Consider the following 25,701-nt stretch of genomic DNA (forward strand, 5'->3'; position numbering starts at 1 on the left):
CATCTTTGTCCGACCGTGTGTACACCAGTTTCGGACAAAGTACGTCGGACAAAATCCGACGTATTTTGTTGTCGGAATGTTCGACCATGTATACAAGGGCTTACAGCCCAGCACCCCAGTGAGCGAGGAGGGGGCATAGATCAGAAGGGTGACTGGCAGTCAGCAGCTCTCTGCTCGGGGAGCTCTGAAAATTGAGCGATCAGTGGTGTTCAATCGCTCGGTTCTCAGTGCAGAGGCGTCGGGGGACAGATGCAGCATCACACCAATGCTGCATCCACAGAAGTAAGTATGATTCCTTAAAAAAAAGAAAAGAAAAAAATATATGTTACTTCTCTTTTAAAGAGCATTTAACGTAAATAAGTACAACTGTGAAATCTTTTTTTACATTCATTTGTTGGTTTATACATAGTAACATAGTAGGTGAGGTTGAAAAAAAGACACAAGTCCATCAAGTCCAACCTGTGTGTGTGATTATATGTCAGTTCTTTAATTGGCATTTACATTTCAGAGGGCTTCTTAATGAGTTATATGGGTTTTTAATTGGTTTTAGGGGCTAGGGTGTTATTTCTTTTTTACAATGCTATATTAAATAAATGATACATGCTTTTACATAAGCAGGGAAGCTGATTCCTTTTTCGAGTGGTTCAGTACTACGTTAAATTCCCATAATTGTCATCTTACCAAAAATCAGCCATAGAGAATTAAAGCGGCGTTCCACCCAAAAGTGGGTTGTTTTTTTGGGGGGGGGGGGGGGAGTGGGTGCTTCGTTTTGAGTGGGACTTCCTGCTTCCACCTACGGGCCGCCTAGGCATCTCCTCCCTCCCCCTAGTTGGTCTCTCCCTCTCAGCAATCATCTGGGACATGTCACAGGTCCCAGAAGATTGCCTGTCCACTGGGAGAGCGCAGAGCGACTCTTGCATGCGCAGTGTGTGCCCAGCCGTGAACCCACAAGCTGTCACGACCGGGTGCCCACAGTTTCAATGGAGGCACCGAAGAAAGGAGGGGGAGAGGAGCGGGGCTCAGTGCAGCCGCATCGCTGGACCGTAGGAGAGGTGAGTGTCTGTTTAATAAAAGTCAGTAGCTATACTTTTTGTAGCTGCTGACTTTTAATAAACAAAAAACGCCTGGAACTCCGCTTTAAAGTATCTGAACTAGAAGGCAGTCCATTTAAATTTCATGTTGTCATCAAAATACGGAAGGCACTTGTGGCTGGAAAGAGAGCTTTTAAGGTAGCTTACAGTAGGGAGACAAAGAGAAAATCAAACTAAAGGGCTCATGTTAGCAGACATTGTTATCTAGCATTTGACATGTTTGGAATACACATCAAACGTAGGTCAGCAAAATTCTATTGACTTTTATCGAGCAGTACACATGGTACTTCAGAGACTGCACTTGACCTGCTTTGCACTGCATTTCCTCGAATGCCCCATGTGCTATTGAGCTGCATTTTAACTCCATATAAAGTAGGTCAAGTGCAGGTATTTTCTTGTCAAACTCTGAGTTTGTCATTCAAATGCATGTACAGTGCATCTGGTAATATTTACATCGCTTCACTTTTTCCACGTTTTGTTACGTTACAGCCTTATTCCAAAATGGATTAAATTCATTATTTTTCTCAAAATTCTACAAGCAATACCCCATAATGACAATGAAAGAAGTTTGTTTTTAATTCTTTGCAAATTTATAAAAAAAACAAAAACAAAAAAACGTATCTACCATAAGTTTGTGTCAGCCTTTCCCATGACACTCGAAATTGAGTTTAGGTGCATCCTGTTTCCACTGATCATCCTTGAGATGTTTCTACAACTTGATAGGAGTCCACTTCAGTTGATTGGACATGATTTGGAAAGGCACACACCTGTCTATATAAGGTCCCACAGTTAAAATGTCAGAGCACAAACCAAGCCATGAAGTCCAAGGAACTGCCTGTAGACCTCCAAGACAGGATTGTATCAAGGCACAGATCTGGGAAATTGTCCAGAAACATTTCTGCAGCATTGAAGGTCCCAATGAGCACAGAAGGCTCCATCATCCGTAAATGGAAGAAGTTTGGAACCCCTTGGAATCTTCCTAGAGTGGGATGCCTGGCCAAATTGAGCGATCGGGGGAGAAGGGCCTCAGTCAGGGAGGTGACCAAGAACCCGATAGTCACTCTGACAGAGCTCCAGCATTTTTCTGTGGAGAGAGGAGAACTTTCCAGAAAAACAACTATTTCTGCAGTACTTCCCCAATCAGGCCTGTTTGGTAGAGCGGCCAGACCGAAAGCCACTCCTTAGTAAAAGGCACATGACAGCCCACCTGGAGCTTTCCAAAAGGCACCTGAAGGACTCTCAGACCATGAGAAACAAAATTCTCTGGTCTAATGAAACAAAGATAGTACTCTTTGGCCTGAAAGGCAAGCGTCATGTCTGAATGTAACCAGGCACTGCTCATCACCTGGCCAATCAATACCATTCCTACAGTGAAGCATGGTGGTGGCAGCATCAGGCTGTGGGGATATTTTTAAGAGGCAGGAACTGGGAAACTAGTCAGGATTGAATGAAAGATGAATGCAGCAATGTACAAAGACATCCATGATGAAAACCTGCTCCAGAGCGCTTTGGACCTCAGACTGGGGCAAAGGTTTATCTTCCAACAGGACAAAGAGCCTAAGTACACAGCCAAGATAGCAAGGGAGTGGCTACAGGACAACTCTGTGAATGTCCTTGAGTGGCCCAGCCAGAGCTTATGAACATGTGATTTATTTATTTATTAATACATTTTCAAATATTTCAAACATACTTTTTTCACAATGTCATTATACGGTGGTTGTAGAATTTTGAGGAAAATAATTAATTGACAGTTAAAAAAAAAAAAGGAGAATCCTAGAATCAAACTGAACTCATGTTATGCCCCAGTTAGAGGGGCCTTGTATGCGTGGTCTAGCCAAAAGTTCTTCACTGGTCCCATGCAACGCTCACTTGTTTTTAATCTATCTAGAGGAAATTAAGCTTTGGTAGATTTGACTGGACTGGATAATATCCATGTCAGTCCACTGTCCCACTATGCCGAATGCATCATCTTCTATGCCAAGGCTAGCAGCAATGAACTGGTATGTAAAATCTGCAGTTGTATTTTGTGACGTAATTCTTCTATTTTCTCAGTTGGATTGTTTATTAAATATAATAAAAATCTAAGCAGAAGGCAAGAACAATACAGAAATCTGAAATATAGTTCAGGCATATATTTTATGAAGTGGAAGACATACCTCATCATCTTTGTACCAAGACATATTCTCCGCTGTAAGGACAAACCAATATTCCTTTGCGCCGCCTTTCATTATACCAATGTTGTTAATGGTCAGCCACCCCTTCCGGATGACCTGTTCAATGAAAGGTGAACTTGTCACTGCAGGGAAGACACAGGTGCACAACAAACAACCACCCAGACCGTCATTTATCAGTACATCTGAGGAAGAAACTGCTGTCAACCGTCACCAACAGGATACTCCTCTTCCTTCTCCTAGAGCAACACGAAGAGCAAAAGGAACGCTCCTATTGACTATTATGGGCAACACTTACTTCCTGAGGCAGTTCTTCTCCCTGAGACATTGATAAAATGAGGTTCTTTGTGTTTAGTGTTAGAGAAAATTCAAAATGACAAATCGTCTGCATGCATTGAACACATTAAGGTTACACAGCAACTTATCAAAACTAAAAAAAATATATACAGTTTTACCTGCTTGCTATAAAAGCTGCCTGGTAACATGTAGCAGATCAGATCAAGAAAAAAAATATATAGTATTGAAGCACGATTGCTTTCAGTGCTTCTGTATTCTGCCATTCAAAGCATGTTGGTCCATAAGGTGAACAGAACTCAGCGCCAGTAAACTGCAGAGTTCGCAGAATGCAGGAGGCAGAGAAAACGGTTGTTCAGAGAACCCTACAAGCAGGACCACCCAAGTTCTATTCCCATATTGAACAGAAAAACACCTGTGTACACATACCATACAGAAACAGATGTATGTGACAACAAGGTACCTTGCTCACTGGACCATGCGTCCACTGGGTTGTAACCAGTCAGTGTACACAGGTCAACAAAAGCATCATAATTCAACACATCTGAAAACAGACAGAGTACAGGAAAGCTACACACACAAATACTGATTAATATTTAATTATTTTAAGTGTTAATGTGAAAGTCACTAGCAAGCCAAATTAAACCCATCCAAACCTGGGCAATTCAAAAATGCATATGGTGTAAAAATTTAGTTGCAGCTAGTGAAAACAGCATCTCAAAAAATAAATCAGCAGATGCAGACATAGGCAGCTGAAGTTAAATCCAAATCTCAAATTTTCCAGAAAATGTGTCTGCCCCCTCTTACCTGAATCTCTACTGGTCACATTAAAGGACCAACAGGAGAGCTCTGGAGGTGATGGAAGTGGCCAGCTCAACTTTAACAGGAAAAGCTGAGATTTGCATTGATAAAGAAAAATAATTATTATATTGTATATTTTACTAATAGTTAAATGACAATAATAGAGGACATATTATAGAATGTATTTTACTTTGCAGGAAAGTATTATTCTCAAAATTCTTTAGATTTTTTTTAAATTTTTTTATAATGCCCTTTGGAAGGTCTTGTTGTACAGTCTTGAACAGACAATTTGTCTTGTAATATTTAAAGTGAGACATTTCACGTTGTGGGTCATGGTTGAACTGATAAGATGTACGGAAAAAAAAAAAAAGAAATTGAGGTCTCTTGTAAATATTATGTGTGTGTGGCTATTAATACATTATCATGAAAAATGTGTGAGCCCTTCCTGCCCCCTCCTAGCAGCCCTTTAACTGGGTCTTAACACCAGGAGGCAGGGCAGACCCCCCCCCCCCCCCCCATGCATTATGTGGTTGGCAAGAGGTTACAGTTGGTCTTACATGTCAACTGTCTTAGAATGTTTGCTTTTTATTTTTGAAGATGTTGGCTTTTGGCACAGTCAACTATGTGAGATTTCCACTGCCATGCTAATCTCTTCCTAAATTATATTTACTCTTCACTTTGACTTTGTAATGCTTCTCTTCTAAATAAACTTTCAAAACTGTTCATTTTGAGTCGATGTTATTGATTTTCTTTATTAGTATGCAACTTTAGCCATATATATCCACTGATAATTTTGACATCCAGCTTCCACTGAAGTTTAGTAATCTCTGCTTACATATATTTAAAATTATGCTATGAATCACCCAGGTTATGACACGTTTACTTTAGCCTCTCTAAAGCTGGCAATGCACTATACAATCTGATTGTACAATCTCACTTAGCGTTACCAAAACTATGAAAAATAGAATCAAATCAGGCAGGCCCTTATACTACATAGTTGACAGGGGACCTAAAAGAAAATATTTAATTAGACTGTATAGTGTATGGTCAGCTGATGATTAAGGTCACAGTCAAAGAATAGATACAAGGTACAACAGGATCTGTGTTGCTTTCGGCAATGATCATAAAAGAATTGTGTCGTTGAAACAATTTGATGTTGTGTAAGTAAAAAAAAAAAAAAATCTCCTCTCTTGTCATATAAGTTATGCCGCCACTGTAACTGACAGAAAAAAAAATGTCACTTTAATCTTAACATGTGTCTAAACAAAAATAATTCTGATACATTTTCAATTTTACATTTCATGCCTAAAGAACAGAAATGTGCAGTAAAACATATTGACCATTTAGAGCGCAGCTTGCAATTAAACTGCTAAACTCCTAAAAGCTGGGTTATAACTGCGCTACCACACACCTCTGCCTTTTGCAGCATTTTATTACATAATATCAAATAATAATAAAAACTGTATCAATTAATTGTGCTAAACATTCTGACTGTGTTTTATTTATTCAACTAGCACGTCTTACGGGACATTTCGATACAACCATGTGGCAGAGAGGAGATACAAAACGGGCAACAGATGCCCAGTATCTGAACATCACACTATTATGAGGCCACAAAAGGAAAAGTTAAGCATGAAAGATGGTGGGGTCATTACACTGTTTGAAGGCAGGAATGTGACAAGCTGTGGTTAGGAGATGCATGCACACACTTCAGGCAAAATCTGCAAACTCACTCAAAACACAAGAGCAAAATGCCGGCCATCTTGTTCAGTGCTCGGCCAGACCAGACAATGAAATGGCAGCAAGCCTCCGTCTGCTAAATAGGCAGCAAGCATCATGATTGTGCTCTGTCACTAAACAGAAAAAGCTTGCCAAATCCAGTGATCTCATATCTGTAATTTGAACACTGCTCTCTTCCAGCGCAGCAGACAGAACGGATGGAATTGCAGTCTGTGAGATGTTTAACTTTAGGTCTTTCAAAGCTTTTCAGTGATCAATCTGGTCATGAGATGAGGCCCACCTCTAATGCATACTGTATTTCCATACAAAATATTTATGATTTTTATAAGAAGATTCCTCATTTATGAGACTCTTCCAACAAAACCATTTTTGTTATGGTTTCATAAATAATTTAAGGGCTTGCGCACGTGGGGTACTTCAGTGAAATGTTGCTATTTTGGTGAAATTCACTGTCAATGGGAAAGAGGAAATTAAAGGGACTCTGCCTTGTGAGAATCATGTAGGCTGCCATTGCAGACCTCTTCTTTAAAGAATAGTAGTTCCCTGGATGTCATGGAGATGCTTTGGCTTCAATGACTTTTGAGTTGCTGGCCTGGAACAAATATAGAAATAAAGCACTCTGACACTTTTCAGACATTTGCATGGTTGCACTATGGTAGTGCGCTCATTAAGACATGTCAGGTAATTCATTTCCAATTGCTACCCAATGGAATGCATATGCATTGTGTTGAACTGTGTTGTAAAAACAAATGGTGTATATCCAATATATTCAATGTTTTGGTGCGTTGGCAGCACATTTATTTGAACTGGCTTCCTATACGCAATATATGCAAAAATATGCATTAACTTGCATGCACTAACTCTACACACCAAGACACCAAGGTGTAAATGTGACCTTACAGCAAGCTTATTCTGTGTCTGACCTAAAAGCACTTAAAGACTAAATTTCCCCTTTTGGATTCTGTTGCACACTACACCCATAATTAGGGTGCAACATGTAACATGGTACTAAGCACCCCAAGAGCCCTAGTGTGACAAAGTGTGTGGGATCTTCTCTCCTGCAGCAGCTATCATTTTTGAATTCTGCACAGTGAAGCCCTCCACATCTGTGTCACCGTTTCACAGAGAATATTATTCTTGCTTGCCACCAAGGCAGAAGGTCTTTTAGTCCTAAATGGCACACAAGTGTAGTGACATTACCCCCAGGGTGAAAGCCTGCACCTCAGTACAAGCACAGAGTTGATGAAAGTCTGCAGGAGCCTGTACATTGCACCCACAATCCACTGATCACAGTTGCAATATTTGTATGTTTGCAGATATGGTTGTATGTATTTATTCATTCATTTTTGTAATAGATGGACTTTTAGATCTAAGTCTTTAAGTCAGATACAACCAAGCATCTACCATTTTCCCCTGTAGAAGTGTCATTAAATGGCTACTAAGGTTTACGGAAGCACCATTCAACTGCCCTGCACCTGCACTTTTGCCCAAAAAAAACCCCGTTACACCCCATTATTAGCCTATGTTACTTATTTTTAACATACAGAAAAGGAAACAGTAAAAATACTAAATAAAAAATAAAGCAACGGTACACAAATAACGACCACTTATAAAAAGAAAAAACACAAACACAAAGAATACTAAATAAAAAGAACTAAACTACCCTAGATACACTGGAAAAAAACACACCCTCAAAAGTAAAAAATAAAAATAAATAATATTTAAATAATAAAAAAAAGAACAAAAACTGTTTTTCCGTTTACCTCAAATTCCATCTGTTTTTAGTTCACAGAGAAAAAGAAAAACGTGTTTTATTTGACCTCATAGAGTTGCACCTGACTTAACTCACACCAATATTACCTCATAGTGTTATACCTAACTTTTACCTCACATCAATATTACCTCATAGTGGTATACCCAACATTTACCTCACACTCATATTACTTTGCACCTGACGTGTACCTTATATTAACAAACAGGAGCTAATTCTGTAAAGCTGTTGCCAGGAGCAATCCATCTGATTTCACTATTACTTTATTGAAGAATTAAATTGAATATATATATATATATACGGGCAAGCATTATATATCTATGACATGGTATTCACACTATATAACATGAAGAGCTTCATGAAAGATTTATGTAAAGTCTTAAATTATTGCAAGTTCTCTCAGGTGAAGCCAAGCAAATCCTGGAATCCAATTCAAATAAGACTGTTCTTTTCAATGCAGTTCTCAAACAAGATAAATGTGTATTTTTGCCACTAGGTGGCACTGCAGGGGAAAGGCTCCAGTTTAATTTGCCTACAGTTGGGTGATTGTTGGCATACAGTAGATCAGAACTCTCCAAACTATGGCCCTCTGGATGTTCAGGAACTGCAATTCCCATCATGCCTAGTCATGTCTGTGAATGTTGGAGTTTTACAGTGCCTCATGGGAAGTGTAGTTCCGCAACAGCTGGAGGGTTGTAGTTGTGTGTGGAGATTCCGATGATGGTTTCTGTCCTCCCAGGCCTTATTTCACAGGTAAGCGGGGACATTTGTATGACAAATTAGTTTATCTATTTTAACCTTTAAATGATTCCTATTAGGCTGGGTTCACACATGTCCAGTGTGAATTTCCAATCAGTTTTCACTGTGAATCTCCAAAGCAGTGGTTCAGCTGCGATTTAGATGTGGATCAGATGCAAATTTTTGGAGCCTTCAGCCACCGGCATCTTTCACATTAGCTGGTTGTTAAGGAGCAGGCTGGGAAGGCGGCAACCGCTTTCTTAACAACAGATGTGACTCTTTAGCTATTAGCAGGGTTCCCAGCTGACAGCTTAATGTAAAACAAAAAAACCATTGTCAACAATTCCCAATACATACCAGGCCCTTTCAGGTCTGGTACAGATTTTAAGGGCAACCCCAGACCATTTTTTTAAACACACCGTAGGGTCCCTTCCCAAAGGTCTTGTATGGATTTGGGAGTGGAACCCCCATGTCAAAATAAAATAAATGTAGTGTGGTCCCCCACAAAATCCATACCAGACCCTTATCCAAGCATGCAGCCTAGCAAGCCAGGAAAGGAGGGGGCAAGAAAGCCCCCCCCCCAACCATACCAGCAGGCCACATGCCCTCAACATGGGAGGGACAAGGGCTTCTTCCCGACAACCATGGCCAGTGGTTGTGGGGATCTGCGGGCAAGGGGCTTATCAGAATCTGGAAGCCCCCTTTAACAAGCCCCCAGATTGCAGCCCCCCTCCCCCATGTATTTATACTCTTATTTCAAGCATAATAGTTTTATATACACTGCATTTCATGTACCCAGTGTAACAAAATTACTTCCAATTTGTACAACTACTCCACACTGATTTTTTTTTTGCTGAAAATGTAATTTTTTTCCCCCCAAAAAAAAAACAGGCTTCAAAATTTATGGAGATTTTACATCTCCAGTTAAACCCACTTTCTGTGTCCTGTTGGGGAGTTTCCCTGTCATTTTTTATACTGGAGATGAAACGGGAAGCTAGTAGAAATCTGTCCAAATGAGGGGAAATTGCCATGTAGACATTGTGACTCAGAGCAAGAGTCACCATTAACAGACCTCATCTCTATTCCTGTTCTTTTTGCAACTATAAAATTATGTATTTTCCTTTACTTCCAATGCCAGTGACATTGGTCATCAAAACAAATAGAGAAGGGTGGTCTCTTTTCACTTCTGTCTCTGATGATTGTCTAAGAAAGGATTTCCCGTTTTAAATCTGCTGACTTCCTGTTGGGTCTCAAGACAAGGAAGTGAAGGAAAATCTCCCCAATGGGACATTTAAGGTTGCCACATTTTCTGGGAAAAATACAGACCACCTTATGATGTATTTCCTATTAATAACATTGGCAACAAGTAACCTTGGTAAAATAATGGCCAGATGGCAACCCTAAACACTGAGAGCACAAAAAAAAAAGATGTGCTTGAAAAAAACAAAAAAAAAAAAAAAACTACCCTAGAATATAATGTATTTGTTTTCTGTGAAGGCTGGTGGCCATTTTGTCTTTATGAGATTGCCACCATTCAGTCAATATTTTACCGACCTGGCTAGTAACATTTAGACTTGTTGCTGTAAATATAAAAGAGGTAGCAACCTTAAGCTGGCCATACACAGCTCAGATTTTGTCTGATTCCTGAGAATTGGCTGAAATACAAGCTGTGGGTGATCCTATGAACACCACCAGGCCCAACAAACTTTGGAAGGTTGAAAGATCCAGGTGGAAAAGAGTTAGCCAAACCGTGACTGCAGAAAGATCATTCACACATGAGGCTAACATAGCTGTCCCTCTGAAAATAATATTTTGCCTCCTCCCTGCCTGTTTTATCCCTCAAAATGCTGCACCACCACGCCATTGCACATAGCTGTAGGGCGGTTGAGGCGCGGCCCTATTCACTTAAACTGGTTGGGTTTGACAGCAGTTTCACTCAACAAAATCGACATGCTGTTAAATTTTTGCTGTGTATGTGAAGCAAGGCATCAACGAGTGTGGCATGTTTACAGCCCTTAGCACCTGCTTGCCTTTGTTCAGGCAGGCAATCAGGGGCAGTAAAACCATGGCTCAACTGATTTTAATGTCCCCTGGCCGCTCTTGTGAATGAGTGCTGACAGCCACAAGTGCCGGCTGTCAGAATACAATATCTGGCAGTGTGGGATTCCATCATCCAAGTTTTTTAGCGTGGACCGAGAATTTCTCTCATTCGGCTTGCTGAACATCTGACACCTTTACGTTCATGGCCAGCTTTATTCCTCATTTCACTCTAAAGCTGGCTACACACTATACAGTTTTCTTGTACAGCCTTCCTTTAGATTTACCAAAACCATATAATATGAGGTTAAATCTAATTACTTTCAATTTGTAAGCAATCAGGCAGGCCCTTACACTACATAGTTGAAGGTAAATCTAAAGGAAACTGAACAACAAAAATATTATAATGTGTATCCAGCTTTAGAAACAAACCTGAGATTCTTCACTCTGTTGGAAGTTGGATTTTTTATTATTTTTTATTATTGTGGCGGCCCCTCTTCCAGCTCTGTAAGGAAGGTCTGGATTTTGAAGTAATAACATGGCTGCCAAAATAGTCATGACAGCCTCCTAGACTGCGACAAATAGGATTTATAAGGATGACGTGGCTGCCGGTCAAGGTCTGGAGTGTTGACTCTCACACACAGTGTTAGTAGCAGGAAAGGAACAGGAGGAAGGGACATGAGGACACACAGGGGGAGACTGAGCAAGGCAGGAGGGTGCATCTGGGGCTCCTTAAAATTCCTTTCTGAGTGTTTCAGCCTGTGTATAGTAATCAGAGCACAGTATAGTCTCCATGTTCTATAAGGTAAATTGAGGATAAGCAGGACATGTTCAGAACAGATTACAGTAAGCCTGTGGCTATGCAGATGACCAGTTTTATATATTGTAAATCACTATATTGTAAAAATAAAGTGTTCATATCCTGAAATGTATTTTTGAATGCATTTTACAATATATAAGTGTGTCGCAGTTATTCTAGGAAAAAGATTCATGATTTATTTTCTGTCTGGCTGTGATTAATGCCAGAAAAATGGCCGCCCTAATGCACTCTCGCTGCTTGGCGCATCAGCCGCTGCCTGACTACTCACCAGGATCTCATCCTGCACAGGGTAACCATAGCAACAGCAGCAGAGTGGAGAGGAGAGAGAGGAGCAGAAGAAGAGGGATATACATTACTAGCAGCGCGAGTGCAGAACCAAATATGCCTTGCTGCAGATTCCACAGCCCGTGCATGACATCTGGCAGAATCTCACCTCACACACACACATATATAGGGCACACGTGCCAAGCCTGCGGTCCGCAATGTTGCACGGTACATGACTGGAGATTAATGACATGGACAGCCTGACACTGCAGCCCGCCATCTAATTCTGTGCCAGCCATGTGATATGATCCAAATGGGCCTTACTGGATTACATAACAGATGCCAGCAGCAAACGGAAATGTTAAAGCAGGCCTACTGTAGATCACCATAACACTGTTGGTTTTGTGTGCCAAGAGGCTCTTTACACAGTACAATTTAGTTGCTTTGTCCTGCCTTCCAGCACCCTACTGAATGCATTTTCTGTGCTTTTCAGACTGGTAATTCATTCATTCATGGTTATCATTAGGCAGATCTGTTTATTTTAGCTGCTCTAAAGCATCAAGCAACTTGACGCTTGGCATCCTATTTCCAAAAAAGCAAAGATATAATTTGTCCCATCTACCAAAATACAAAAAAATAAAAAATAACACTGAAAAGCACAGAAGGCAGCAGCAATAGTAATTCAGTAAAGCCTGCAAGACAACATGATACAGCTCACAGGTTAGACTTGACAGCCTGATAAATAGCTGAAAATACCAAATGGTTAGATTACACATTAACAGCATTTCATAATTAAAGGACAGATGACCCTATGATACATATTTGCTTATAATTAAGAGGATCAAGATATATATTACATATAAAACGTTTATTAGCATATACAAATAAATAGATCAGCTGACCTCCTCTTCTGTATTTACTATAATCAGTTTTACAGCAAATCCCAAAGAATGTTAAAGCCCAACTCCAGTCAAATTTATTTTAGTTTTGGAAAGACTGCAAAAATACTAGAGACTCTAGTGTTTATGTGATTTGCGACCTCATGGTGGCAGTAGGGTGAGAAGTGGGAGAAATGGTTGGAAACTTTGTGAGGTTTTAATTGCCAAACCAAGAAAAAGCACCCCCCAAAACAAATGTCCGCATCACAAAAAGACTGTATAAAAAAATTGAAAATACCTAATATATATATATATATATATATATATATATATATATATATATATATATATATATATATATATATATATATATATATATATTTTTTTTTTTTTTATTTCTTTATTTATTACACGCAAAAGGGGTTATTTACTAAAGCAAAATCCACTTTGCCCTGAAAGTGAACTTGGAAGTAAAGTCGCTGTAGATCATAGGGGGACATGCAAGGAAATTAAAAAACAGTATTTTAGCTTGCACATGATTGGATGATAAAATCAGCAGAGCTTCCACTGATTTCAGATCTACCCCTTAGATTTAAAGCGACTGCACTTCCAAGTGCATTTTCAGTGCAAAGTGGATTTGCCTTTCGTAAATAACCCCCAATGTGTGTGTGTGTGTTACAGTTATCAAATTGTATATTTATATTCTTTGTAATATACACACTTATGTGTATGTGAATAATTGTATACAATTGTATTGTATTGTGTATGTTGTTGGTGATTCTTCACAAAAAATTAAAATTTTATATCTTTATGTTTGAAGCCTGAAATGTGGCAAAAGGTTGAAAAGTTTAAGAGGGCCGAATACTTTCGCAAGGCACTGTATATAGTATGTGTACATTTTTGGGAATTACCAAAGCTTTCCACGCAACATAATGGTGCAGGAAACTGACATAAGTGGCATGCCCCACATTATCAAAGTGGACAGAAAATAGTTCAGGTTCTCTGCCCAATTAACAAAATGTATGGCAGCTTTCAATACAAAAAACCTCCGCAGATCTATATCAGATTGGTGTACAGATAGTGAACCCTCTGTTGGTAATCTGGTAGACAGTTTTCATGCCTTTCGCTTTTCCTTTTCTTGCCTTGCCTATATGCCTGGCTATTAACTCCAGTAAATAAGCTGGGTTGGGGGGGCCTCAAAGGGAAATGGAGCAAGTGGCTGAAGCTCTCTTGCACTCTATGCCATGGTTGGTGTGGGTACGACATAGAAAACAGAGTGGATTTACTCTATTTTCTTACTTTGCAGCATGTGCCACTCTGTTAATTGCCATCATTATGTATATGCTTTACTGACCCAAGTTGGTGTCGTTCAGAGCTCTGAGTTCCTTGATATATGGTAACCTTATTTAGGAACTGGAGTATTGATACTGTTCTTTTTTTGGGGAGTGGTTGTATGGTTTTAGACTTTGAGTTAAATCTGCAGGATGTTGTACATTTCAATAGTGTCAAGGAACTTCTAATAAATGTTATTTATTATTTTTTCATACAATCTTTATGGAATGGACATCTGTTTCAGGGGAATGTTTTCTTATGGGTTTTTACCTTTTTCTTGCTGTCTGGGTCCCCACTGAGATTTCTCACCACGTTCTGGCCCACAAACACTACAGATAAAGGGGGAAATTTCCACGAATTGAGCAAAAATCACACTAATGAGGACAACCCCCCCCCCCAAAAAAAAAAACCTTGGTAGAGCTAGGTAAGGTTGATATCTCCATTGGATATTTATTGGTGTGTGTGTTTTCCTATTTCAGTGAACCCCCTACCATACCTCTATGTCTGTCCTGGCGTCATGGGACAAAATGTGAGTGGAAGTCCTACTTTTGTGTAGGATATAAAAATAGGAAAAAAGTGTTGCCTGGAGTTGATCTTTAATGCTAAATAACAATGCTAAATATCAATATCATTACAAAATTGTACTGAACTTCCAAGACCATCCCAGGACCCAGTGGTCAAGGGGAACAGCAAGACAAACATTCAATTTCATACTGTTATTGAATTTTAATTCTTCGTCTATCTCCTCAGAGTTATATACACACACACACACGTCCATTCTCCTGTCAGATCCACACTGTGCGACCTGCAAGGGGTGGCTGCTGCACAGTCTGGATTTGGCAGAAGCATGGACTGGTGAGTTATAAAGCTGTGGGAAGGCTGGGAAACCCTAAGATAGCATTACGCACAGTACAGTTATCCTTTAAGGAATGGGGTTGCATTACAGGATACTGGCAAATAGCTAGAACAATTTTCATTTCAAAAAGGTGCACAATTTTAAAAGCTAGCAAGCTGTGATTACAGCTATTTCACCTCTTTGGGCCCAATCAGACAAGCAATGAACCCCATTTTTTAACAACAGACACCCCCCTCCCCTTCCCAAATCAGTCTATTTTCGCTATGATCAGTGCAGAGGGACCCCTCCTCTCACACTCGTCCTGTGTAGGACATAGGCAGTGTTTCAATTGAAGGGACCCGCTGCACGAATCATGGTGATAGGAGCTGGATTAATTGTGGATGCATGGGTCTTACTCTCATACTCTCCTACTTCACCAGGGAGGATGATTACTGTGAGGGCAGCAGAAGGGGGGGGTCATCTGTTGGTAAGCTCAAGGCACGTGCCCCGTTTTTTAGTGACTGTAAAAGCCTTTCGTAGGGTATCACTCCACAGAATTGTGCTAGCTTCTGGCTGGTAAAATAAGTGAGTCTTTATGAAGTTTATAATGAGGGAAGCAGGCAATGCTACTTTTAGCGGAGTTAAAATGATTAAGAAGGCTTCTTGCACATGGTACTGATGTTTGAGCTTCTGCTTTTTTGGACACCATTTCAGGTGTTTGTGCACACAATACCTTTCTAGGGAAAATTCATTCATATTTATGCTCATATGCAAGTATTTGTGCACATATGTACATATTTGCATGCGCTGGTACAAAATACTGACCAGAACGCAGATTTTGCTTTTTTATTTTATTTTTTAACTGAGCAATGCTTGGCACTTGTATACGTTTAAATAATGGGCTACATTTTAGCTCTGTAAAAAAATAGTTTTTTTCCAGCTGCAGTGTGCAAGAGGCCTGAAAAGAAAAGAAAGCCTTTCTTTGGTTTTTAAAAAATATATTATACTCATGCAATTTTATTGTATAAGAAGAGAACATTTTGATGAGATAAATAGCATGAGATAAAAAAAATGATAGTTAAAATAACTTATACAGTGAACTGAAATTACATCTTGTAGTGCAGTGCCGTGCTGCACTGAAGACAAGCTAGGGCGTGAAAATGGCAGGTCATAGGCAGTATCTATCACTGCTTTTCTAAATAAGCCCACTCTGAGGTTTTTAAGTGTTCTTTTTTTTATTTTTAAATAGAGTATAACAGATTTGCATTTTTTTTAGACTGACAATCTGTGATTATTAATGAACACAGACAAGTAAACCTCCATCTTGTCTTGTATGCAGCAGACTGATGTCTGTCTGTAGATTTCAAGCTTAATAATCTTATCCTTACAGTATATATGAGAGGAACCCTGCTTTTGTCCACCTTTAGTCTGAGACCACCTAAAATCAGCACTGAACAGACATAGAACGATATTATTTGTATCAGCTGTATGTTTTGGTTATCCATATAGGGATGTATACACCGTACCCACCTGGTTTCCAGATGCTTTCTTCTTGTTCATTTGGCTGCTCCTTTGCTGCGCACTATAATAAAGAGCACATTTTCTTGTCACATGAGCGAATGTTAAGTAACTGACTATATGGTGTCATGTTTACCTGATTATATGTGATTGAAAGCGATTTTTCAGAAAATACCCAAAGCAAAAGGACAAAGGATGTTATAGTTTTTAAGCTAAATCTGTATTTTATTTATAAATAACAGTACAATGCGACCCCCAGCGTACCTATAGCCCTAATATCAACAAAGAAAAGAAAGGTGAAAAAAAAAGTTTTTCTCTGTCTGAAAAAGTATTTTTTTTAAAAAAAGCTTTCTTGAGAAAAATGTCAAAGCCTTAATTTCTGTCTCTGGGTTCTGCAAAGCCTTAAACAAACAAATTGTTAGAAATTGTTTCATTGTGCTACAAGTTGTGATTAATCCGTTCCTTTCACTGAAATCAGAGAAATTTAAAAAAACTGCAGCAAATGCTCACCGCGCAACTGTTTGAAGCAGGACTTTTGTCCTGAGATCACTTGCAGGATCACAAGGCTAAAATCGCCCATGTGCCTTTAGCACTACAAGTTTTCCATCCCAGTTGTGATATTTTTACCATTGTTTTATACAAACTGCATCTTAAGAAAATATATATTTTTAATATATTTTCTTCATTATGTTTAGGACAAAAAAAATAATAAAAAATAACTGGCTTAAGAGGGTTAGTCCACCTTTTCAGAAAAAAACTGACACTACACAATCACCACAAGACTACCCCCCCCCACCCCAGCCGGTCCCTGCTGAACTTACCTTCATGGGCGATAAGCTGTCATTGCCCATGCAGATAGTATAGGTGTCCAGGGGTTTGAAATTCCCACTCTTTTCTCTCTTATTTCTGAGGCACTTCCAGGACAGACTGAGCAATACTCTGTGCTAGTGCTGACCAATCGGAATCTCTCAGATCTGTCTCAGAAGCCCTGCAGAAAAAAGGGGAAGAACAGCAAGGATTTCAAATCCTTGGACTGTTACACTGGCTACGTGGGCACTGACAGCTGCTCGCCCACAAAAGGGACCGGGGGGTGGGAGGGCAATTTTTTGGAACTTACACTTTAAAAACTTCTGGATCAACTGTGGGTATAGGATTGTGTATATGGAGTTTTTCTATTTGTTTATTTTTTTTATTGGGTGAAATAGATGGACTTGATGAGGCATGATGCAAGAAGTTATAAAAATAGATTTTGGGTCTACATACACTTTAACCGTACTTTCCTTTTTTTAGCATTAGTTCAGAAATAACAAAATACATCCCTGCCACGAGGATGTGATTTCATAGGCACTGTAAATATGACTAATATATTGTTGTATTTGTTGTTAGAACAATAGCCTCTTACTTAGCAAAGCCAATGAAATCCTCATGGTTAGTGTTCATGTAAGCCAGTTCTATGTCAATCAGCAGCATAACCTGTAAGAACAAAAGACAATATGCTTAATATACTGTACAGTACATGGTGCAACAAAAAACAAAATATACTAGGGCTGTTACTGATTAAAATGTTCGTGTTCGATTAATCAATTTTTTTTTAAAATAGATTAATCGACTAATTATAACGCACATACAGATCCAACTACTTTTAGCTAATCTCCTTGCATTGCAACTCTGCATTAGTCATTGGTAAATGTGGTATACACTATATACAATCACCTGACACTAGTTAGTTTCCACAATCCATGACTTTGTTTCACAGTTCACACAAATAAGTTTAAAATTCAAACTGTAGCACTGACGTAAGTAATTTGTTTTCCACAGTAGCGTGACAATCCCTCCACCTCCGGTCTAACTAATCACTCTCACCTTATGGTATGGACCCCTGTGCAAACAGGTGGTCATGCAAGCGGGTATCAAAAGGGTTAACACGGACCATAAACTTCACTCACATCTGCTTAGATCTCAGCAAGGACGCCAGGTCATTGGTAGAAAGAGAAAGTGCTCATCGCTTAAGTATAAGATTAAATTTTTGTGTTCAAACACAAACTACTCACATAAAGATGATAAAAACAGAGCATGTAAAGCCGACAATTGTGTTAGTTCTGTAGGGCAGAAGCGGGTGACGTAATGCGTAGCTCCTCCCGTATGCCTTACATTCAATCATAGCTTTGACATCACCGGACTCCTCCCCCTTCCCTTTGTTAGCAGACGGAGGCACTTGGGGAAGGGGGGAGGAGTCAAAAAAATTATTCGATTAATCGAGGAATTAAATTTAATTTCCACAGCCCTAAAATATACATGTAGTTCAAGTTTTCTTTGGAAGAGACACTAGCACCTACATAAAAATGATATTAACCACTTGCTTACTGGGCATTTTTATCCCATTCCTGCCCAGGCCAATTTTCATCTTTCAGCGCTGTCACTCTTTGAATGACAATTGCGCGGTCATGCTACACTGTATCCATATGACAGTTTTATCCTTTTTTCCCCACCCAAATATAACTTATTTTTGGTGTTATTTAATCAACACTGGGTTTTTTATTTTTTGCTAAACAAAAAAAACTGTTTTCATACTTGGCAAACAGGTAATTTTCCTCCTTCATTGATGTGCGCTGATGAGGCTACATTAATGGGCACTGATAGGCTGCACTGATAAAACAGCACTGATGGGCACTGATCAAGTTCCAATGTATGCCAAATGTTGGCAATGGGAGGCTGGAATGACTGAAGAGCTGCAAACAATGGCAGGATCAAATCATGCTGACAGTCAGTCGAAAATAGACCATAAATGTGCAAGGAAATGGCAAAGGTTACTGTTGTCATAGACTGCATGTTTTAAGCATAAAGTTCAATAATGATAATAAATAGTAAGTGGCATAAACCAACTGGGAAAACATCAACTGATGTGCGTGGCAACATTGCACAAACAGGCAAGGTAGGATAATGTTCTATGCATGCTGGAGAGATAGGTGATGTGACATGATTTACATATCCAGGGGTCAATTGGAGAGCTGCATAGATCCGACAGAGACGTGCTGCCAGTGAAGTGAAAAGTCAGTCCTCCTTACAAACCCTTCATGGCGACCCGCAAATTTTGCTTGAGGAGACACCACAACAGATGTGTCTATAAGTAGCTCCAGTGCATATGCAGCAGACACGGCTGAGTGTTTCCGGACACTGTCTCCAAACCTCACTCCGGCAATCAGATCCATGCCATCCATATACAGCTTCATCTTGCCCCTCCATTTCATAGTGACACTATATATATATATATATATATATATATATATATATATATATATATATATATAATGATTTGAATCATGATGTGATGTGTGGGAGCATATATGCATGGAATGGGTCTAGACAGTTTTATATTTTGACAACATTGTCATGTTAGATGGTGGCAGGGTTGCCAACCGGCAGTAAATTTACTGACAGTTTGTAAAAATCTGTGATTTCTTTTACAACTGCCAGTAAATATCAGGGGCTGATAATTTCATGCTGTGTTGACTTTTTAAGTGTAAATCAAGAAAATTACTTTGTTATAGGTATTGCCAGTGTTTCCATATCATGTTTATAATATTCACTGTGTTCGTTTTCAATAGGAGTTCTGTCATTTCTCAGGTTGCCGGTAAAGAAATGTGCTCCGCCAGTAAATTTATCCATGGTTTGTCAGTAAAAAATGCTGCAGGAGGTTGGCAACCCTGGATGGTGGAGGAATTGTTTCTATGTTTTTTACATGAATGTTCCACTAATAAAATTACATATTTGTCTATGCCTTTGTTCTTTGAATTTTTGATTACCATTTCCCAGTGGCTCAATCATATGGCTCTTTTGACTGTCCCATCTCTGGCATAGTCTACAATTTTTGTAAAAAAAAAAAGGGGGGGGGGGGGTCTGGGGGAACTGCAGCATAGAATGCATGAAGGTGAAAACCTTAAGGCTTTACAATCTCTTTAGGTTTGAAGTAGTAGTATAAACTTTACAAAACCCCAGCTTTTAAATGCTTCTTTTTCACAGCACCCCATTGTGTGCATACAATTTAGCATGCTTCACCATTTAAATACTTTTTTCCTACAGTTTTTAAGTGGTTACTTGACCGCAAAGCTCCATCTGCTGGGAGTAGTCTCTCAACCCTCCAACAATGCCTATACAGCAGTGAACGCTGCAGATATGTTTGGAATTCTGCCCTGTTGCTAGCATTGCACATTACACAGAGAAGCCAGGGCTCTGCAGTCACGTAATCACACAGAAAAAAGGTATTTGAATTGAGCTTATAAAGTGGGGTGTTGTACAGCCTAAACTTCTAATTTAATATTTTATGTTTACCATATATGTATAGCTGACTAAAAGCATCAACGTTTGGAGGCTGATTTACTATTCATGAAGTGAAAATAGCAGAAAGATCAGATTAAACGTGCTGCAAAGTCAGTCACACAGGAGAGACACGCCTCCTCCCAGGGCAGGACCACTACTGTTCAGTTGTAAAAAGCCTGTAAACAAGTTTCCAGGCATTGCAAACTGAATGTCATGGAAGCACCCAGTACTAAATGTTTATTTGTAATATAAAGGCTTGACATAAATCTTATAAAAAGAAACAAATTTAAAGAAGTGAAGTTCATTTTATTAATCTGCCTTAAAACACTGAAAAATAGATGTAGGTTTCAAATACAATTTTTTCCGGCTACCCACCTGGTCTTTTGTCCTCCCCTCTCGCTCCCGAATATATGTAGTGACGATCCGTTCCATCTCCTCCCTTAGGTGGGGATACTGGCTGAGCTGCAGGAGACAATTTACATCTTTGTGGGACAAAGCTAGAAAATACTGAATGGCTGAGCATACCGTAAAACACATTTAATAGTCTACTGTGCAAACAAGGCAAGCAACAGACATCTTAGAAGATGGGGAATAGCCCCCAAAAAAAGGGACATGGTGAAAAGATTGCCTAAATGCAGCATGCAGTGTAGAAGCAGAAAACACAAAAAGATTACTTCATATTAAAAAAAAATAGAGTAAGCAGAGGAAGCGAATGGTCCATTGCCATCAATATGAGTGCCATGTTTCTAAAACAAAGGAGGAAAGGACCTATATGGTCGTTAAGAGCAATAGCTCCATATTTTGCCAGGCTTCCTTTGCAAGCTCATAATTTAACCTCAGACTTCCTGCTTGTGTCTGTAGGAAATATTTTGCCATCAAAGACAATAGGCCTTATTTTTAGTATATGTATTGACCTATCTCAATGCTAGTCCAGAGGGAGGAGGAAGTGAGCAGACAGCCCAGAAAGTCCAGACTCAGCCTCTCTCCATGTCCCTGCATATGTGACAAGGGGGGTGGTGGTGAAGTATGCAGTGGCAGAGTAGCCAGGTGGCTGATAAATGCAGCGTCTCGGATGCTGTGTGTAACAAAGGTGCAGAGTCTACAGGTGCCGAATGACAGGGAGGTTCTGAGCCAGAGGAGCAGAGGAGTACAGTGATATGGGTGCTGGGTAGCAGAGAGATGCAAAATCAGGGTGTAACGGTGGTGTAAAACCCAAAGCTCGCAGGATGCATGCGGCCCCAGAGAGTTTAGCACGTGTGCCGGGCACATCTGAAGGGACACCGACAATGCCGTGCAAGCACAGCAGCCACGGTGGCCAACACAGGCAAGCCCGCCCCAATGCACCTATGTAGGGACACTGGGGATGCCGTGTAAATATAGCAGCCATGGTAGCCTACATTGAGGAACTGTAGCAGCGGCTCCTGTGGCTCTTAGCGAGTAGGTGTGGCTGATGACCCTGTTCACTATGACGGTTTGCTGGCAGCTGCACCTATCTCGACACAGCCAGCAATTACCTTTGGTGATCACTGCTGGACACACTTTGTCTGAGTCCAGGAGAAATCACTGCAGGTAATAGCTGACTGTGCAGAGAGCCGTGAATAGGTGCGGCCGCCAGCGACACTGTCATAATAGTGAACGGGCCTGGTGGCTGCACCTATACATTGAGAGGCAGAAGGAACTACTCATCAGTTCTCCTTATTGTTAATGTATTTTATGTGCGACTCAAGACAATTCATTTTCTTCTAATATGGCCCAGGAAAGGCAAAGGGTTGGACACTACTGGAGTAAAGTGTCAGAGGTATGGAGTTCTTCATAAGCCTTAATACAAAAGCTGTCTAGCTGTAAACCTGCTGGGAGGCTTCTCTGGCTGAGCACCCTCTGATATGGTGTAGGCTCTTGGACCGCAATACCCACTGATCTAAGGTGAGTGGGGTCATTACTATTAAATTATTTAAAAGTATAGTTAACCTTTGGGCCTCCTTCCAACCTATGTGTTGCGGTACATTTTACCATAATGATAACACATGGCAGTTATTTAGAATGACACCCCAATGCACGTACAGTAGGTGTTAAAACTCACACTGCAATACAACACAACATATGTGCCTTGCATTGTGATCTGCTGCAAAGAAAAAAAAGGCAGGCCTGTTTTTTATTCCGTTTCATGTACTGGCAGCCCATTCTTGATAAAATAGCTGTCCTAATGTAACACACAACTTGTATCTAGAGCACCGCAATCTAATGGCACAGTGCAAAGGGGGCATTCAAATTTTGAGCTGCACTTCTGGCCATGTGATGTGTGGACCTAATGTCAGGCAGGACTTAATGGCAGGCAGTATGTGCTGTTCATTTGTATTAGGAATTGTCCAGCTTATTGAATCATATCTGCTATATTACTGTATATGTTTGAAATCTTAGAAAATATGTTTTAGAACAGTTTAGAGTTGAATAGGTTGGACAATGTTATTGTTAAAAGAATTGTTATGCAATATTTTGGAAACGTATATACATACTGTATATAAGTGCCTTATGACCGATTTCAACTTAAAGTGGTTGTAAACTTCAGACATGAAATATGAACAAATCATCTAGCTGGCAACCCTTTGATCGCTATCCACCTGTGGACTATAAGCAGGTGACAGGTGGATCGCCAACAGATCCCCAGGTTACCGACGCTGTTTTTCCCAGACAGCTTCAGAGCACACAGGCACAAGCTCTACCAATCCCTGCCTGCAGAGACAGCCCTTCCCCTTGCATACTTGCAGCTGAGGGGTGGGGAAAGCCTTGGAAATAGTCCAGGATTGTTTGGGCTTGTGACCGAACATGCCCGAGTTCTTCCACTGACTGCAGTGCTCAGTGACCCCTGGACACTGCCCTACATCCTACTGACCTCTGTACACTGCCTCACATCCCACTGACCTATGGACACTATCCTACATCCCACTGACCTCAGTACACTGCCAAACATCCCACACTGACCTCTATACACTGCCCTACATACTACTGGCCAGGAATCAGAGCAGACATCCAGGTCTGAAACTAGTCAAAGAAATTAGCCCTGCCCTACATCCTACTGACCTCTGAACACTTCTCCACATCCCACTGACCTCTGGACACTGCTCCACATACCACTGACTTATGGACACTGCCCCACATCCTACTGACCTATGGACATTGCCCTACATCTTACTAACCTCTGTACATTGCCAAAAACCCTACACTGACCTCTATACACTGCCCTACATCCTACTGACCTCTGTACACTGCCTCACATCCCACTGACCTCTGTACACTGCCCCGTATACAAAGACCTCTGTACACTGCCCCACATCCTACTGACCTATGGACACTACCCCACATCCCACTGACCTATGGACACTGCCCTACATCCTACTAACCTTAGTACACTGCCAAAAATCCTACACTGACCTCTATACACTGCTCTACATCCTACTGACCTCTGTACACTGCCTCACATCCTACTGACCTCTGTACACTGCCCCACATCCTACTGACCTATGGACACTATCCCACATCCCACTGACTTATAGACACTACCCCACATCCCACTGACCTATGGACACTGCCCTACATCCTACTAACCTCAGTACACTGCCAAACATCCCACACTGACCTCTATACACTGCCCTACATACTACTGGCCAGGAATCAGAGCAGACATCCAGGCCTGAAACTAGTCAAAGAAATTAGCCCTGACCTACATCCTACTGACCTCTGAACACTGCCCCACATCCCACTGACCTCTGGACACTGCCCCACATCCTACTGACCTCTGAACACTGCCCCATATTCCACTGACCTCTGGACACTGCCCCACATCCTACTGACCTATGGACACTGCCCCACATCCTACTGACCTATGGACACTGCCCCACATCCTACTGAACTCTGGACACTGCCCCACATCCTACTGACCTCTGAACACTGCCCCACATCCTACTGACCTCTGGACACTGCCCCACATCCTACTGACCTATGGACACTGCCCCACATCCTACTGACCTATGGACACTGCCCCACATCCTACTGACCTATGGACACTGCCCCACATCCTACTGACCTATGGACACTGCCCCACATCCTACTGAACTCTGGGCACTGCCCCACATCCTACTGAACTCTGCACACTGTCCCACATTCTACTGACCTCTGTACACTGCCCCACATCCTACTGACCTATGGACACTGCCCCACATCCTACTGACCTATGGACAATGCCTCACATCCTACTGACCTATGGACACTGCCCCACATCCTACTGTACACTGCCAAACATCCTGCCAAATGTTTGTACACTGCCAAACATCCTACACTAACCTCTATACACTGCCCTGCATACTACTTACACTGGCCATGAATCAGAGCAGACATCCAGACCTGAAACTAGTCAAAGAAATCAGCCTTTAGTACCAGAATTTCTGCTGTCATGATGAACTCCAGCATCAGCCTTGTGGGTGTAACCAATTACTCCCCAAGCATAAAAAAAAAGTGAATTTAAGTGAATGCAGAGTTTCTCACTAAAGCTCAATTTGAAGGTAGGCTAAGTTTATAATTGTACAGTGACATTTGTATTATGACACAATCATATGAGATGTGCTAAGGAGCAGACCTGCACAGCTTGGTTTGGGGGAACAGCAGTGAAACATGGGCCTTGTGAAATTTTTACAAGTCCCTTTTCAATGGTATGGGAATCTTTATGATCCTTGTATGAACTCACCCCTGCTCACAAGCAAGTGGATAACTGTTTCCCAAAACTGTTGAATTCAAGGCATGCCGTGAATGATAACTATCACATATGTTTGTGCTCCCAACCAAAATGTCAGGTCATCAAATGGCTGGTGTCATAACTAATCACATGTGAAACCACAGCATCTGTGGATCAAACAGAGGCCAAGATAGGCCAACTATAGATGAAGTTGCTAAACTACTTGGTAATGTCCACCTTACCACCTGCCCCCTGGATCCTGTTCCCTCACAAATGCTACGTTCACCCTCTGGCTCTATGCTACACTCTCTAACTCACATCTTCAATCTCTCCCTCTCTTCTGGCATCTTCCCCAACTCTCTAAAACA

General features: G+C 40.7%; 1 protein-coding gene across 16 annotated transcripts in view; it reads right to left on the reverse strand.

Annotated features, from left to right (window-relative positions):
* The window catches only part of DNM1 (dynamin 1), a 305,071-nt gene that overhangs the window by 86,328 nt on the left and 193,042 nt on the right, over nucleotides 1-25,701 (reverse strand). For 13 of the 16 annotated variants that reach the window (XR_013273564.1, XR_013273522.1, XR_013273538.1 and 10 more), the window contains exons 11-15: nucleotides 20,983-21,069; nucleotides 17,693-17,763; nucleotides 16,303-16,354; nucleotides 11,732-11,743; nucleotides 3,248-3,361 (exon numbers count right to left, since the gene is read on the reverse strand). Coding sequence is in view for 13 of the 16 variants with exons in the window: in XM_077478763.1 (XP_077334889.1) it covers nucleotides 3,248-3,361; nucleotides 11,732-11,743; nucleotides 16,303-16,354; nucleotides 17,693-17,763; nucleotides 20,983-21,069 (336 nt within the window). In the remaining 3 variants the exon portion in view is untranslated. The remainder of the gene's footprint in view (nucleotides 1-3,247; nucleotides 3,362-11,731; nucleotides 11,744-16,302; nucleotides 16,355-17,692; nucleotides 17,764-20,982; nucleotides 21,070-25,701) is intronic. The other 3 variants (XM_077478765.1, XM_077478766.1, XM_077478764.1) reach the window with 1 other exon arrangement.

The sequence above is a fragment of the Lithobates pipiens genome, unplaced genomic scaffold (genome assembly GCF_037356315.1).
Source record: "Lithobates pipiens isolate NorthernLeopardFrog02 unplaced genomic scaffold, aLitPip1_a1.2 Scaffold_1, whole genome shotgun sequence".
Lineage (NCBI taxonomy): Eukaryota > Metazoa > Chordata > Amphibia > Anura > Ranidae > Lithobates > Lithobates pipiens.